At 42.8% G+C, this 16,249-nt stretch overlaps 1 protein-coding gene across 5 annotated transcripts in view; it reads right to left on the bottom strand.

Moving 5' to 3' along the window:
- Nucleotides 1–1,277: 1,277 nt before the first annotated feature.
- The window catches only part of LCP1 (lymphocyte cytosolic protein 1), a 49,623-nt gene continuing 34,651 nt past the window's right edge, over nucleotides 1,278–16,249 (bottom strand). For 3 of the 5 annotated variants that reach the window (XM_040055771.1, XM_040055772.1, XM_040055770.1), the window contains 11 exons: nucleotides 15,017–15,182; nucleotides 11,812–11,954; nucleotides 10,118–10,144; nucleotides 9,679–9,774; nucleotides 8,975–9,170; nucleotides 8,728–8,806; nucleotides 8,413–8,527; nucleotides 7,437–7,570; nucleotides 6,326–6,449; nucleotides 4,129–4,253; nucleotides 1,278–2,732 (listed from right to left, as the gene is read on the bottom strand). In XM_040055771.1, the coding sequence (XP_039911705.1) occupies nucleotides 2,600–2,732; nucleotides 4,129–4,253; nucleotides 6,326–6,449; nucleotides 7,437–7,570; nucleotides 8,413–8,527; nucleotides 8,728–8,806; nucleotides 8,975–9,170; nucleotides 9,679–9,774; nucleotides 10,118–10,144; nucleotides 11,812–11,954; nucleotides 15,017–15,182 (1,338 nt within the window). In that variant the 3' untranslated portion in view covers nucleotides 1,278–2,599. The remainder of the gene's footprint in view (nucleotides 2,733–4,128; nucleotides 4,254–6,325; nucleotides 6,450–7,436; nucleotides 7,571–8,412; nucleotides 8,528–8,727; nucleotides 8,807–8,974; nucleotides 9,171–9,678; nucleotides 9,775–10,117; nucleotides 10,145–11,811; nucleotides 11,955–15,016; nucleotides 15,183–16,249) is intronic. The other 2 variants (XM_040055773.1, XM_040055774.2) reach the window with 2 other exon arrangements.

Raw genomic sequence — 16,249 nt, 5'->3', positions numbered from 1 at the left:
GCAGAGCTCCGGCAGCGGCGAGGGCGGCGCGCCAGGGAGCCCGGCTCCGGCTCTGGCATGCTGAGGAGGGAAAGCAGCCCCTGCCACAAAACGTGTTTCAAATAACACCCCGGCCCTTCTCCAGGGCCTGAGGCAGAGGCAGTTTTCAGCCTCCAGAGCCCCTAAGTCCTACACCTTGCCTAGTGGAAATGCAGGATGTATGGAAGACTCCGCTCTCTGCCGATCTCAGCAGACTCCTCTAAAAATCCTCCCCCTGTGCAAAAAGCTGAGTTGCTAAGAGCTGGTGAATGGAAAATGCCTGAAAATCCCTTCTTCTCTTTGGGGGTGGAAAATGCTTGCATTCATTTGGGGTCAAGGGAAAAGGCATCCTTCTCACCCTGGTTCTCCTGCCATTTCCAATCTGTCATCTACTTCATCCTTCATGACTGTCCCTGAGTCTGGGGTGAGACCATCTCTCTGAAACAAGGAACCTGAAGCAGGGCTGTCTTCAGGCAGGATTACCCAGTCCTTTCAGATCTACACCACTTATCTAACAAAAAATGGCCCCTACATTTTGCAGACGCACACACATGCACGCGACACACAATACGTGGTCATCCCACCTGAGAGAAGCTCTGCAGTCACAGTTTCCTCTCTCTGGTTTACCTCTGAAGGACTCCCAAGCCAGTCACAAGAGGTGAGGAGCTGCCTTTTCAGTGCCACCCCTCTTCTCTGGCAACAGCAGGTCCTACACCTGAAAAGAGAAGTGGTGTAGGGTCTCATAACTCCCCTTTCGTGGGCAGTAAGCTGGAGGGACATCTCCATTGTACAACACTTTGGATGTTCTCCTCCTCTGCCAGCACTGGGAAACACTGGCGCCAGACAGAATGGGATTTAGACAGAATGCTGTACTTTTCCTATCCGGTATTAAATTCTTAAGAGGAACAGGGTAGTCAGATCTGATCAGGAGCAGAATCTGGCCATTCCTGCAGAAACATGCATTGCATGTTGCATTGCAGAATGTTTAAAGAAGCAAAATTTATGGGTACCTGGGCAATGGGGAAATCATACTGGAAGTCCAGCCAGAACAATGTCCCATCTTTGGCAGGGTCTCAGAGTGGCATTTTCAGAAATGGCCTAGGAAATAATTTTTTCAATTCTTTGCAATCTGTGGTTTCAATAACAATACAGAAGACACATTCTCAGCAAGTCCACAGATTATTTTTACCTCTGTCTCCATTTCAGCTCTAGGACACGCACTGACTAGCCCATCCACTACTAAAAGAAAAGACTACACATTTGGCTTTATAGAACACTTTATTTGAAGAGACTTCTCATGTCTTTGTTAAGGCAATCCTGAAGGGCTGGAGGAAAGGGAGGGGGAGAGGGAGACAACTGAGACTGTGTCAATGGGATTGCATTAAGGCAAAATTCCCTCCTTCTGCATTTCACCACAGTAAAATCCACGTAAAGGCCAGTAAACGTCTCATGCCAAGGAAGAGATCCAGTGCAAATATATCCCACTGACTATCTATAGACAGGGCTAGGTCCTCAACTGAGGCAAATTTACAGTGCCTTGTTAGCTGCAAAGCAAAGCTGATTTAGCTCTGTTGAGGATCCCAGCCGGGGTTCAGGGGAGCATTTGAGTGTGTGTTTCTTATGCTAGCACAAGTATAAATGCTCTCCTGAATCAGAGCCGCAGCCCCTTGAGTGCAAGTCTGTGAAGTTAACAGAGTTGAATTTTTATAGTCTACATAAATATGTCATTCGGCATCCCTTTGTTCACTTCTCATCGTATTGCTACTAACTGAGTACATTCCCTTAGTTTCTTTTAACATGGTTTTCATTTCTATCATGCTTTTCAATTTTTTTAAGTGGATTATGACATAAAAATGAATTATCCCTTGGAGAATGTTTGTTGCAAAGGTTCCAGAGTTTGGATGTTCTTGGAGGACCAGGCTACAGTGTGGTTTTTTCAGTAACCAGTAATGTAATCTGTGAGTAATGCCATGGATGGCAGAGGCATAACTTGCAGGGAAAAGTACTGTTCAGTTTGCATACCAGCAACACACCACAGACACCAAACACTCCTTTCTTTCCACAAGAATTTCCTCAGAGGATTCTATCCTTCTAAAAATATAGTCACTACTACTTGCATTGGCTTGGGGAAACCTGTTTTGTTATCCCAGGTGCAAACTGAAGGTAAGTATTGCAGAAATGCTACAAAAAGCATGACGACATTTTCAAGCAGAAGCAGAGTATAACATTTCATAGTCCTAGAAGATTTCTGTCACTGGATGACCTCTCACAAAAACCCTGGTATCCATTAATGAAAGGATATGCTTAGGCCCCAGTGTCAAAATCTTGTTTAGGAATATGAAATGGTTATAGCTAGCAAAGTGGAAAATAAGGCAAAGAAACCAAGCACATATTACTGTTCAAAACAAAGTATTTCCTGGATACACGTGAATACACAACTTCTGTATGACCTGGAACCGTGTATAACATTCATGCCTTGGAAGCATGAGCACCCTGCATATTTCTTTGATACAGAGAAGAGCATCCAGTTTGAAGGAAACTAACGGGAGAATAACAGGCATCAGTGCAAGTCTTTTGTGCTTTAAACTTTCTTCAAGCCTTTTCCCATAAGGCAGGCAAACACTGTCATGACCATTTTGGGTTTTACTTCAACCAGATCTTCTGGGAGGGCATAGACTCTTGCTCCAATTTTTCTTGCCATAGAGATGGCATACCTGCATTGCAGGAAAAAAAAAAAAAAAATTAAGACAGAAATTAGTGTGGTAGCATTATTTTTCCCTCTGTTAAGTGTTTTACATGATCAATACCAGAAAGGGTTTCACTGATTCACTAAACTTAAAATTTTCTATAGGAATGTACGAGACAGGTTCATAAAGAACTACATTTCTAATAAAAGACAGAATGTATTTCCTGATGGTTGCAGCACTGCAGGATAAGAGAGTGCAGGTCAGATCCCAGTACAAAACAGTTAATCTTCCATCCCCTGAAAGACCGTCCTCACAACCAGCCGTTCTGGTCTTGCTCCCCCTCAATCTCTGAGACTCAGACTCTGCACATAAACAAACTTGCAAGGATGGAAGCAGAAGGCTGATGTCAGTGGAGATCAGTGTTGTTGGAAATCAACATTTGGGGACTTGTTTCAGTCATACCCAGAATGTGTAAGCTGACATTCCCATTTCGCTGCTCAGAGCCACTGGCTGTTCTCTAGTGGCTTTCGTCTCTGCTGTCTATTTCAACGTTAAAAAAAGCTAGAAAATCCCAGCTTCTTCCCACTTCAGAGCAAACACATTTGTGAAGTTTTCCCCAAAATGCAGAGAAACATTGGGAGCATGGGGGAATGGGGGTGGGAAATGAGGAAAAGAACAGCAGAGGAATGAAGAAATACAGTACAGAGAAAAGCACACATAGGATTGCAAGAAAAGAAAGAGAACAGATGGTAGGAAATGGAAAGGGAAAAAAGAACAGTGGGAAAAGTCTTTACAAAAATAATGGCAGCTCTGATTGCTTTACAGTCATCTTTTTCTCCTTTGTAGTTACTGCATAAGAAAAGGAGAAGCTAAACTGCTGATCAGACCAGGAGGTGATCTGTGTAACTCTGAAAGGAGAGGGAGATGCCCCCACAAATTGACTCTGCTAAGAAATCGTTTGCATTCAGGGAAAAAAAATCAATACCCACATCTACAGAATCAGTTTTTCAGGCATAAATCCTGTCCTCCCCTTTCTCTCTTAAATATGCCCTTGTTCCACCTGTAAGTGACTAAAGAGCTACCATGACCTTTAATCCCTGTTTTCCATGGCTCACTATTGTTGGCATTGTTCCCTGATCTCTGAAAGAATTGTCAATTGAATATGAGAAAATAGGAGCTTGTGAAACCAAATTATTTCAATCCTTTCAAGGGACTTATAAAGCAGGAACTACAACATTACACACTCCATTTCCATTGATAGTCTTTTTACTACCTGCCAGCCTTCATGCTCCTAACTAGGGTGGTATTTCTCACATGAGGTTGTGCCAGAAGAGAATGACACAGAGCAGAGCAGTTTTTGAAGGCAGAGTTAGGCAAGCCTGACCAGGTAACTCATGCTAAGTGCCACTTGGCAGAAACATACTTAGCATTATTTAGTTTCTCCTCATCATTCAGGTCCTCTGTTTTCAAGAGGTCATACTTGATTGACCCTGGTTGAATGGCATCAATGAGATCCAGGACTGGCATGCTGGTGCTGATTTTACTATCCTGCATAGACGAAAAACAAAATTAAATGCAAGAACAGGATAAAAGAACTCCCACAAAGCCATAGTCTAGACTCAAGAGCAATGAACAGTTCCGTCAAATTTAGACAACCATTTAGATATTTAGATCGTCACAAAGCGTTGCTTGGAATAATTTTTTATCTAAGGCAGACTAAGAACTCTTTCAAGGATTTTTTTTTTTTCTTTTTCTTTATATTTTTTTTTATCCAAAGGATGAAACATCAGAGAATCATTTAGGTTAAAAAAGATTTTTATGATCAAGTCCACCCTTAATCTAGCACTGCCCGGTCCACCACTAAATCATGTCCCTAGGCACCACATCTACACATTTTTTTAAATCCTCCAGGCATTTAAATCCTTCCCTCTAGGCAACCCTTTGAGGGAAGAAACCTCCCCTAATATCCAATCAAAACCTTCCCATGCCATTTCCAAACTCAAGACCGTTTTCTCCTATCCTGTCATTTGTTACCTGGGAGAAGAGACTGACCCCCACTTGGCTACAACCCTCCTTTCAGGCAGTTGTAGAGAGTGATAAGATCTCCCCTGAGCCTCCTCTCCTTAAACAACCTCAGCTCCCTTAGCTGTTCCTCAAAGGATTTATGCTCCAGAGCCTTTCCCAGCTTTGTTACTTTTTAGACACGCTCCAGCACCTCAGTGACTTTCTTGTAGTTGAACTGAACACAAGATTTGAGGTGTGGTTGAGCACAGGGTCACAATCCCTGCCCTGGTCCTTCTGGCCACACCATTGCTGGTACAGGCCAGGATGCCACTGGCCTTCTTGGCCACCTGGACACACCGTGGTTCACGTTGAACCACTACTGAGCAGCACCCCCAGGTCCTTTTCTGCTGGGCAGCTTTCCAGCCACTCTTCTCCAAGCTTGTAATACTGCAGGGGTTGTTGTGACACAAGTGCAGGACCTAGCACTTGGTCTCATTGAACCTCACACAACTGGCCTTGGTCCACCAATCCAGCCTGTCCAGATCCCTCTGCAGAGCCTTCCTGTCTTTCAGCAAATCAACATCCCCACCCAGCCTGGTGTCCTCTGCAAACTGACTGAGGATGCACTTGATCTGCTTGTCCAGACCATCAATAAAGGTGTTAAATGGCCCCAAAACTGAGCCCTGGGGACACCACTGGTGACAGGCTGCCAGCTGCATGTAACTCTGTTCACCACCACTCTCTGGGCCTGGGCATCCAGTCTTTACCCAGCAAACAGAGCACATGCCCAAGCCATGTGCAACCAGTTTCTCCAGGAGAATGTTGTGGTAAACAGTGTCAAAGGCTTCACTAAAATCCAGGTAGACAACATCTGCAGCCTTTCCCACTTCCATGAAGTAGGTCACTTTGTCAAAGACTACAATGCCATTAAAGCAGAAGATGGGGCGCAAGACTAATGCATTTGCTTCTTGTGGGGAGATGACACTGATAGACATCTACTGATGGGAAGTGCGAGGGGGACCAGCTGTGTGATTCCTGAGCTCATTACAAGAAGTTTGATGGATCTGTTCTTGCCTGGTGCAAACTGCTGATTTATAGCCACTGAGTGTTCCCTAGCTTGGGAAGTGTCATAGATATGTTAGCAGGATTGGAAACACTCTAGGATTGGTCCATCTCTTGTTTGTATGGTACTGTGCAAAACAGGGCAAGGTACCCCTGGAATGTACTACCAGGTTACAAATGTATTGCTCTTCTTCATTTTAATACTGCCATTTGTAATTGCTCTTGATTCATAACCAGCAGCACAGCAGTTCTTTCTTAGTTCCAGTCATCATTCCTGTCTCCCTCCTTTGATTTCCCATGCCAAACTGGAATTCAAGGTATTTCCTCTAGTGTTCATATGATATTTCTATTACTTTTTCACAATAAAGTCCCTGGAATAAAATCTGTGTATTTGAACGAGTTTTTAAAAGGCAATGAAAAATAAGCTAGGTAGTGAGTTATATCATAATGTAGAATGTGTTTGTATATCCATACACACATCTATATATCATACACACAATACATACACACTGAATAAGAGAATCCTGAGCAGAGACTTCTGAAAAAACCTGTACCTTGAAACTAGAGATGGTTGAATCCTTCCCAGCTGCAGTGAGTGTTTCATTGACCCAGCTGACAATGATTTCATCGTTGACCTTCTCTCCACCACCAATGTCTTCAAGGATATTCAGGGTGTACCTTAAGAGGAAAGCCAGGATATTTGCTCAAAGTCTGCTGTAACCTCAGAACTGTCCTGTATGTGCACAGCTTGTTTGTGATCATCCCAATGATCTGATATTCCTTTGCCTCACACACACTCACAGTGCATATGATTTATATTATAATACAATAATTAATCTAAAGAGTTTAATTCATCCCTAATTCCTTAATCACTGTTTTGGGAATGTTAAAAGTTTTGGTTACATAAAATTCCTGGAAGATCCCTCTTAATGTATCTCATTGTAAATTACTCATTCTTATAGTGCTTAAAAAATAATCACTGATTTTAGAGATAGAAGGGAATCCTTCTGCTCACCTAAGACTGATCTTCTGCATAAAAACAAGCCTGGAGCATTTTGCTTATATGTCAGCATACACCTTGGAAAGATATCCTAAACTGATGGTAAGTAATCACCTCATGACTATTTTAACTACCTTACTGATAAACCTATACCTTTCTCTATAGTCTGAATTTAGCTTGTATGCAGTTCCTAACTACTGGGGCTCTTTACTCTCAGTTATGGCCCTCTGAAACACAGAAACATGCACACACAGAGAATTACATTAAAATGGGAAGAGGTACTGCATTGTGCTCAGTTCAGGGAGCGGCTTACAAAACTTCTGCATCGATCCCTTGTTTCTAGGACATTGTACCCATTCCCTGTCACAGACACCTTTTAATTTCTTTTCCTCTCTTCTATGCAATAAGCATTTCTTCTTGCTATAGAGAGTGACAGTAATAATCTTCCGCATGAGCTGACTGTAATGGCCTCGCCCCCAAGATGTGCTCTGATCACGTGCTTAACTAGGAGTGAGCAGGATGTCCTCCTGCCTTGGCACTGAAGTGCAAACAGAGGAGTGAGAAGGCTGTAGCCTGCAGAGCCTTCTCAGTGAGAGCTTCAGGAACTACTGCAATGCCAACTGAGCATACCAAAATGCCCTGAAGCTCATGGCTGGCTGACCTACCTTCTCATCAGCTGCCAGATTAAGGCCAGTGTGAGCGTACGGTTTCCTTCATTCAGATCTTGCCCAGCAATGCCAACAAGGGAAAATTTGGCTTGATTCTTTCCCAGTTCCACTGCATAGTTGCAGTTTTCAAGCTGTTAATGGCAGGGTCAATTGGTGCAGTTCAAAAATATAGAAAAAAAAAATAAAGACAAGACACTGTTACTTTAAATTCTTTGGATCCCTCAGCCCAGATCTTCCTGGGCAAACAGGAATTTTGGGGCTCTGTGATAAAACAGCTAACTGATTACCAGCAGGCAGATCCATCCCAAAAATACCATTCTAAACTTTTAACATAGAAGAAAAGGCTATACTTCATTATCAGGGCCTGAAAAGCAGATTACCCTGGAAAATAAAAGTGTATGGCTCATGGGTACCTCGAGCATCATGCACTGAGACAAAGGATTAGTGTCCCAGCCAATATTTTAGATCAGTTGATTGCTCTGGTCTAACTGGACTCAATTACTCATCCAGATAGTTGGGAGAAAGCTTTGTATTCAGCAGCAGCTGTGTGATCGGTTCTTGATGCATCTGATCAAGAATGCTTATCGTCACTGTCTTCATTTGATGTGGAGGGCAGCAATCCAGACAGCTGCAATTAAGCTAGTGCCATGCATCTCACAGTCCAGATGCATCACAATCAGTGCCTAAAGCAGTATAAAAAGGGATCTGCAAAAACAGTTTCTAAATACTGATACAAAAGTTGCCAAGTGTTTTTACTTAACAAATATTTTTTCACCTGTCAAAAGAGCAAGTGAGTCTAATGTATATTTCTTTTGCAGAATGAAAAATTATCCAGTGGCTAAGCAAAAAAATCATTTAAGGTGCTGTCCTTGGGACTGGAGAGCAACATGAGTACCTACTTTGCTGTTTGAAATTATATAGGCATTCACTGAGGATAAGGCATCACTACTGGAGCTATTCTGGACTTTTGTACCTTCTTCATGTTGCCACCCAGTTTAGGATATGGTGGTTTGTTCACCCTGTTCCAGTCTACTGGCACTTTGATCTTTTCATAGAGTTGGAAGATAACCAAGGCATCTGACAGGTCACTGAAAACAACAAAAAAGATATATCATTGTCCAAAGAGCAGAGGAAAGAAACACAACTCAACTATTAGCAGAGGTAAACTTAGTTTCCTGGGAAACACAAAGCAGCATATATTTTTATAGGGCCCAAAAGTTTTTATGTTCTTGCAAACAACTTGCTGGCTGTATTTATCATCTGAAGGAGGTGTAATACCTCATCTTACCTATACAAGTGATTTACACGTGGATTAACGCCAAGGGAGTTCATCCAGTTCCTAAATGTCCTTTCTTCTCTTGTCTCACCTAAAACAACAGACACATCAATCATAGGCCTGCAGAACACCACAGGTGTTCTGGTGTGAGTGTTTTGGGAAGAAACCCTAACTGAATTTACAGTGCGCTGAACCGTGAACAGAAGGAGACAAACGGGAAATATCACGGTGCACCGTGCGATATTTGCATTCTCCTGACCTTCGATGGAGCTCCAGTCGATGTCCTGGTTCTCTGGCTTATGCAGGGCAGGGTATTTGTTGAACAAGTTGGCGATGAAGGCCAGATTGAGCTTGGGGTTCCCGCGGACGACGTCGGTGGCGGTGACGAACTGGCGGCAGCCGAGGCGCTCGGCCTGCTGCAGCATGCACTCTGCTCGCTGCACGTCATCCTTCTCCTGCCCGGCACAAACGGGACATCAGCCTCACCCCGGCTCTGCACCCACACACACTTGGGTCTCCGAGTGGGGATCTAGCTGCTAAAGCAGCTGCTTGACAGCTTTATAGGTATTCCCATTCCCACTTTTACTGATGGCAGTCTGTGTTTTCAAATGGGCTTTGCCTACAATTCAACCACCCCACCACGTTGCTTTTACAGCCATATTCCGTATAAAATGTGATGGTTTGATGCAATTCACAGATAAATGTATTTAAACACACTTGTTACATGTTAGTAGTTTATCAGCGTGATTAAATGGGTTGCTGAAGTTTGAGAGTTATTATCTAACAGAAATCCAAACACATAATTTAATTCTTTGGAAGCTGTGATTTCTGAAGTATGAGATCGTGTTGCAGTGCAAGGAAGCATTTGTTGGCTCTGACAAGCCAGTGCGGCCCTGAGCTAGCCAGCAACGCAAGTAACAGGCAGAAAATATCGGCATTTACTCCAAACTTATCTCATCTTACCCTTAATCCTGACATGTCAATAGTAATAGCCGGAATGCCTTCTTCATCTCCCTTGGGGGCAACTTGGTTCAGCAAATGGTAATAAGCTCTTGAGTCCTGTGACAGACAGAGAAATTAAAGGGAAGAAAAATTACATCTAAAGCTCAGCCTTTGCATGCCAGTGCTCCCCTGAACAATGTGCCTGCATGCTTCATTTTTATTACATCGATCATTGGGCTACATAATTAAATTAATTAAGCTGGAAGCACTTAGCGATTCCTACTTTATGCTGTGTTTGCCAGATCTAGTTCTTCCCTGAGCCAATATATATGTGCTGCAGAATGCCCAACACACGAGACAAAAATGCTGTGTGTTGAACTTAAAGAAAGGACAGTGACAACAAAAAGATATCAGAGTTTACTTAATATGAACATAAAATTAGAGGTAAGAAAATGCATACCTTTATAATGCTGTAGAAGTCAGGCTGCTGAGCATTTAATAAAAGAAAATGCAGAAGGAGAAAGTAGATGTTTAAAGTGGATTTCAATGCAAGGCTGGAACAGTTGTGGAAGAGAAAGCATAGTTTTCAAGGACAAAAGTTAACAGTGACAACAGTATCAGCCTTTTTCAGGCAAAAGGACAGGAACAAGACAAGGATTTAACATATTGGGTCTTTAATCTTTTGTGAAATACAATGCTGCTTCCATATGTGGAAAATATTAATTCACTTCAAAAACAGCTCAAAGAACTGAAAATAAAGCTACATGTTAATGTCTAGGGATTTGACTAACTAACCCAACTGATGCCCTTCAAAATATAAAGCAGACTACCTGAATGATTTTAAATATTTTACCTCTGCATTACTACGCACCATATCTAGGAAGTGGTTATTTACAACAGAAATGAGGTGGGGAGACCGACTTAGAGAATGTCTGTAAACACTGAAATCCTGTAAATGTGTGCCTTATTTTCCAACTGTAAACATCAGAATTGTGATTTAGCTTTCAGTTGTAGATAGGATTTAATCAGTTGTACTTTTTAGTCATAGTCTTTTTAGTCAGCGCACAGAAAAATGGAAAAGACTCCATTTCCTTCCCTTTTCATGGATATTCTCCAATCACCTCCACTCAGTCAACCAAAAATCTGTTACAATAAAAATTGTATTGCCAAATGTGACTCTCTACCCCTCCTGTTGCCTTCCCTGATTTTTTTTCTGTATTTCAGTTAAATGCTGGTGCTTATGCTTCAGTCCCTAGTGAAGCCTACGACCAGGTACCCCTGGAGCTGGACTTTTCCCATGCTCTCCTGGGAGAAGGAAAGTCAGATTGTGTCTGGTGAAGTTGGTGTGCTGGCCACCTCCTAGCTTTCTTTTAAGTCATCTCAGATACCCTCCCTTATACACCTTCTACAGCTCTGGGATGCTGTCTGGGCCTTGCACTGGGTTTTACTGTCTGAAATTCATCACTGGGCATCACTGAGGTTCAGACACATCTGTATGGGAACAACAAAGGTCCTACAGGGAAAGCTCTGCTGAAATCTACACCCACAAGCCCAAGGGGACCTGAATATATGAAATAATGCTGCCCAGACTCCACACCCACCCTTGCAAGTGTCTCCCAGTCTAGCTGTAGTATTTTCAATAGTCCCAGTGAATTAAAATTTGCAGATAACTGCATTCAGGGCTATAGCAAATGTTGGGACAGAGGAGCACATGCCCAGGTGAAGGAAAGTTCAAGTGGGGGAATTGGAAATGCCCAATCATCTTTTGCTGTATGTTTGAGTAAGGTCCAGGCTTTTTCAAGCAAAAGTCAGGTCAAGAGTTATTTAGGGAGATTTGGAAAGGAGGAGAGCAACAGAGGCAAGGAACTGAAAATACTGTGTCCATATGCCCTGTCCAGGGCCAGCAGCCATTCCTTTCCCAGGCATTTGATGTACAGGAGTTGGCAGTGATGACTGGGAGGTCAGGAGGAAGAGGAGGAATGCTACTGAGTGCAAAGATAAACCCCAATGAAAGTATTTTATGAATTCAGCTCCATGTGCTTAACAGAGCAGTCTCAGCTGCTTGGAGTGCTTCAGTGCACAATCCCTGTGTGGAGGGCAGGAATTCGGGTGTAGAGCTGCTGTTTTGTTTTTGTTGGTCAATATTTCTCATACCTTGATGTCTGAGCTGAAGTTGTTGACTTTGTTGCATCCTGCATTTTCCAGGTGATAGTTTGCCCATCTCAGCAGCAAGTCCTCTGGGGACAATTTCATCAGATCCTCCAGGCTCTCTCCTTCTCTCAGGAGAGCAATCAAAGCTAAACAGGAAAAAGATTAAAAAATAATTATATGAATACTTTTTCAGGAAAATGAATAACTGTTTTCTCTCTTTTACATTTCCTACCCTAGTTTCTAAATATGAGTGGCCAAAATATTGCCAAAATTCAAGATGGGTTAGCATGACAGAGGATTAAACAGAAGAAGGGTTTCAGCAATGAAATGAGTACAAAGTTGTAATTTGTGCATCTAGTAGTGGATCATAATCAGGTGGATGACAATTTCAGTGTGGTCTGAGAACTGCCCACAAGCTATGAAGGTCAACCCTCCCTGCAGTGAGCAGGGGCTTCTCAAACTAAATCAGTTTGCTCAGAGCCCCATTTGATGTGACTTTGAATGTTTCCAGGAATGGGGCGTCTACCACCTCTCTGGGAAACCTCTGCCAGTGTTTCACCGCCTTCACTGCAAAAAATTCCTTCTTTATAGCCAGTCTGAATCTACCCTCTTTTGTTTAAAACCTTTACCCCTTTTACTATTGCAACAGGCCCTGCTGAAAAGTTTATCATCAACTGTCTCACAAGCCCCTTTAGGTACTCAAAGCCTGCAATAAGGTCTCCCTGGAACCTTCTCTTCTCCAGGCTGAACAATCTCAGCTCTCTCAGCCTGTCCTCACACGAGTGCCCCAGCACTCTGAGCCTTTTGTGGCCTTCCTCTGAACCCACTCCAACAGGTCCAAGTCTTTCCTGTGCTGAGAAGTGCAGAGCTGGATGCAGTGACGCTGAGCACAGGGGCAAGCTTGGAATGAAAAGTATGAACACAGACTTTTAGCAGCTTAGATGAAAGAAATCTCAGTGACCTTCACACTGAGACTGGATTCTCACAGGCATTCTGGAATACTTGCACGTGACCTCATGGGCTTGTGGGCCAGTAGGGCTAACTCATCTGTCAGTTGAGGAGACACCCTATTTATATAGGAAAATTGATATTATGTTCATAAGAGGAGGAACAGGCAGGAGGGCAGGATTGACCCTTGAAAATGCAGTGTGCTCAGCTGATCTCTTGGACCATGAAAGGCTTTAAAACTAGTTTTGAAAAGAACTAACATGGAAACTAATTATTAAAGTGGTAAAAAGGGAGAGTGTGTTACATTGCTCTGATTTTCTTCCAGTATTTTTTTGTCAGTTCTTGAAAGAATTATGGATTGGCTACGTAAAGGAAACAGTGGAGACATACCATAACTGGAGTTACACAGACAATTTGATATCGGGTGGGTTAAAGTGGACCGGAGGGGGATAATAGAAGCATTTGAAAGTAGACAGGATTTTATTAAGAGAACAGTGTGGACACTGAGAGAAGGCTGGAAGAAGGATTCTTGTGGAGTTGATTGTGGATTGATTTTTGGATTAATGTTTTCTCCTTTTTTTTTGCATCAATTATCTTGGCACAAATACTTGGAACCTGCTAAAAATGTGAAGATGATAGTGACTAGGTGGCATAGTCAATACAGAGGACGATCAGGAAATCAGACAGAATGAGCTAGATGACAGTAATAAAAATGGAATGCAATTTAACAGTGCCACGATCAAAGACATTCACTGGGGAATTAATATGAATAACTGCTACTAGCTAAAAGCCCATATGAATGAAGAAGGAGAACTTGAGTGTATTAGATGTCTTCCAAGCTACTCTGAGCCACCATTTGATATGACATGGGGAAAATCCAACATGATATTAAGTGCATCCCAGGTAATTCCCATAGAGGCTGGGATGTATTATTTACTGCCTTGATATCATGTGCTCATGAAAGCTCACTGGAAATACAGAGTCCCATGTTCAAGAAAGGGGAGTTTTACCTGAAACTGTTGCAGAGAAGGGCTATAAGGGAAAGGAAGAACCTGAAAAGAAATTAAAATTTTCTTGGCTTGTCTAGTCATAGACAAAATCTTAGATGAGAAGTGAAGGAGAAAATACCAGAGAGAAAAAAAGTAGCAAATAAGCAGGGCAAGACTACCTACAAAGGAATGGGAACTGGTGGCTCTGGCAATGGAAGGGACAGAAATGTAAAAGGGGTGAGGCAATGAGGGTAACACCTGCACAGAATCTGGAGTAAAGCAGTGTCACTGTTGGGTGAAGGACTATCCAGAGGCATGGGGAACAAGGCAGGGAGATGAGGTGCTGTGTGGACTGCAGGTACACCCACAGCCTTCATGATAAAGCTACTTCATGGAGAATTTTGGCATTGGTGAGACACACCTGGAATGCTGTGTCCAGTTTCTCGCTCCCCAGTACAAAAGCGACTTTGATCAACTGAAGTTTAGTGGAAGGACATGAAAATGTTTGAATGAAAGTTTTTGATATAAGGGAAGAGGATGAGAAAACTGGGATTGTTTAGCCTGGAAAGAAGTTTCAGAGGGGAGCAAGTATTGTCTTCAACCATTACAGAGGGGCCAGATCTGCATTTTTCCAGTATGCACAGGAAAAGGATGAGAAGCTTTGGACACAAGGTGCCAGAAGGGAAATTCCAACTAGATTCCAGAGAGAAAAAAAATCAAAGTAAGGGTGGTTGGACTCTGGAACAGGCTGCCCAGAAAACACTGGAAAAAGCCCTGAGCAACCTCACCTGACCTTAAGATATTATACTTAAGATGTTGTACTGCTGAAAGTAGGTAGATGGATGGTTGAGTCAGATCTTCATGGTGCACCTCCACAGGTTCCTTCCAACTTAAATTATTCTATGATTCTATGATTATGATTTCATAAAGAAAGATGTTTGACAATCAAGAGCAAGAAGGAGCCAAGCTTCCTGAAGCAGATTTCCTTGTCCCAGATTTAGTGTGAAAACACCAATATACTTGGATGAAGACCACCATTACTGACCCATTGAGCATAAAAAGGCTCTGAACACACAACTCTGCAGAAAGCCTTGGACTTTTAAGTGCTGAAATTTGTGAAAAGCAAGGAAAATTAGATCAGTCAAGAAAACAAACAACAAACACTTGAATAAAAAAATTAAAATCAAGAATTTATTGGTTTTTTTAAGAGCTTTATCCTAAAGACTTCCTAGTGATCACAATGGACCTCTGAAAGGAAGAGCCATACATACCTTCATTCCTGCTGATCTCTATGTCAGCAAAGAGTCCAATTTTGATGACTTGCCATAGAAGACCCAGAACCAGGTAAGGTTTCCCTTCTTTTAAGTCTTCAGCTCCAATATTAACAACATGGCACCCAATGGCTGAGGCAGAGTTCAGGGCCAGGTTCAGATTTTCCTAGGAAAAGGTGAGAACTTTTGAATGAGGTAGAACTTGAGAGTTGAGGCTACAGGAAGAGAGCATAACCAAAATGAGTGAAATCTGCAGGCAGCTTCACTGTAAATGCATTTAAGTACACAGAACCATGTCTTTCCTGAGGCAGTGCTCCAGGTGCGTGCTCTGGGTGCTCACCAGAGTGGAATACAAGGACAGAACCACCTCCCTTCACCTGCTGGCCACAGTTCTTTCGGTGCAGCCCAGGACATGTCTGGCCACAGGGGGCAGGGGAATGCAGACTCTCCTGGGGATTACAGGCAGATTCTGGGTCTCAGCACAAAGACAGAAAGGACCTCTTTTTGGCAGAGATGGCAGATGTCATGACACAAGGCACTGGAGCTCAGAGCATATGTCTGCATTCACAGTGATGTTCTGGCTCAATCCTGGTTACCAAGGCCAGGCTCTCCCTAGAGCTAATGCCTGAGCTCATGCTCAAGTACAGCCGTAGCTTCAGCATGGGGCAAATTCTCCTCTGCTCAGCCCTGCACGCATGGAGGAAGAAAGGAGCTACAACCCCATCAGCTGGCAGGTATCCCAGGCTCGCCTCTCCCTAAGCACTCTGCAAAAGCCCTGAGACCTAAGATACAAGTAAGCTGCTAGTTGGCAGTGTTTGCAAGGAGCATGCTGTCCCAGGAACCAGTTTGAATAAACCTGATGAGTTTTTAGCCTTGCAGTTCAGCCAAGGCGAGAACTGGTAATATCTAGACATTTTCTTTTTGAACTTTGGAGTACAGACTCCTGGTTTGGGAGTGTGCAGAGGAAGCTGAGGGATTCAGTGATTCACAGTCACAGGCAGAAATAAAAGTGATATTTCAGGAACATTATGTTCCTTTGCCATTTCTTGTCCATTTAAAATAAAAGGAATAAGAAAATCTGATTGTCAGGTCTACACTGTGCAAAAAGGTAGCTTTGGAAACAGAGGGCAAGTAAAGCAGGAAAAGAAGACTGGAAAATATGATTTGTCTGACAGATTTGCAATTTTTCACATGAATTTCATGTCATGACAGGGAGATCTGCTTAGATACAAA

Source organism: Hirundo rustica, chromosome 2, assembly GCF_015227805.2.
Source record: "Hirundo rustica isolate bHirRus1 chromosome 2, bHirRus1.pri.v3, whole genome shotgun sequence".
Taxonomy (NCBI): Eukaryota; Metazoa; Chordata; class Aves; order Passeriformes; family Hirundinidae; genus Hirundo; species Hirundo rustica.
The sequence above is the reverse complement of the archived record's forward strand: the minus strand, read 5'-3'. Positions and strand labels throughout refer to the sequence as shown.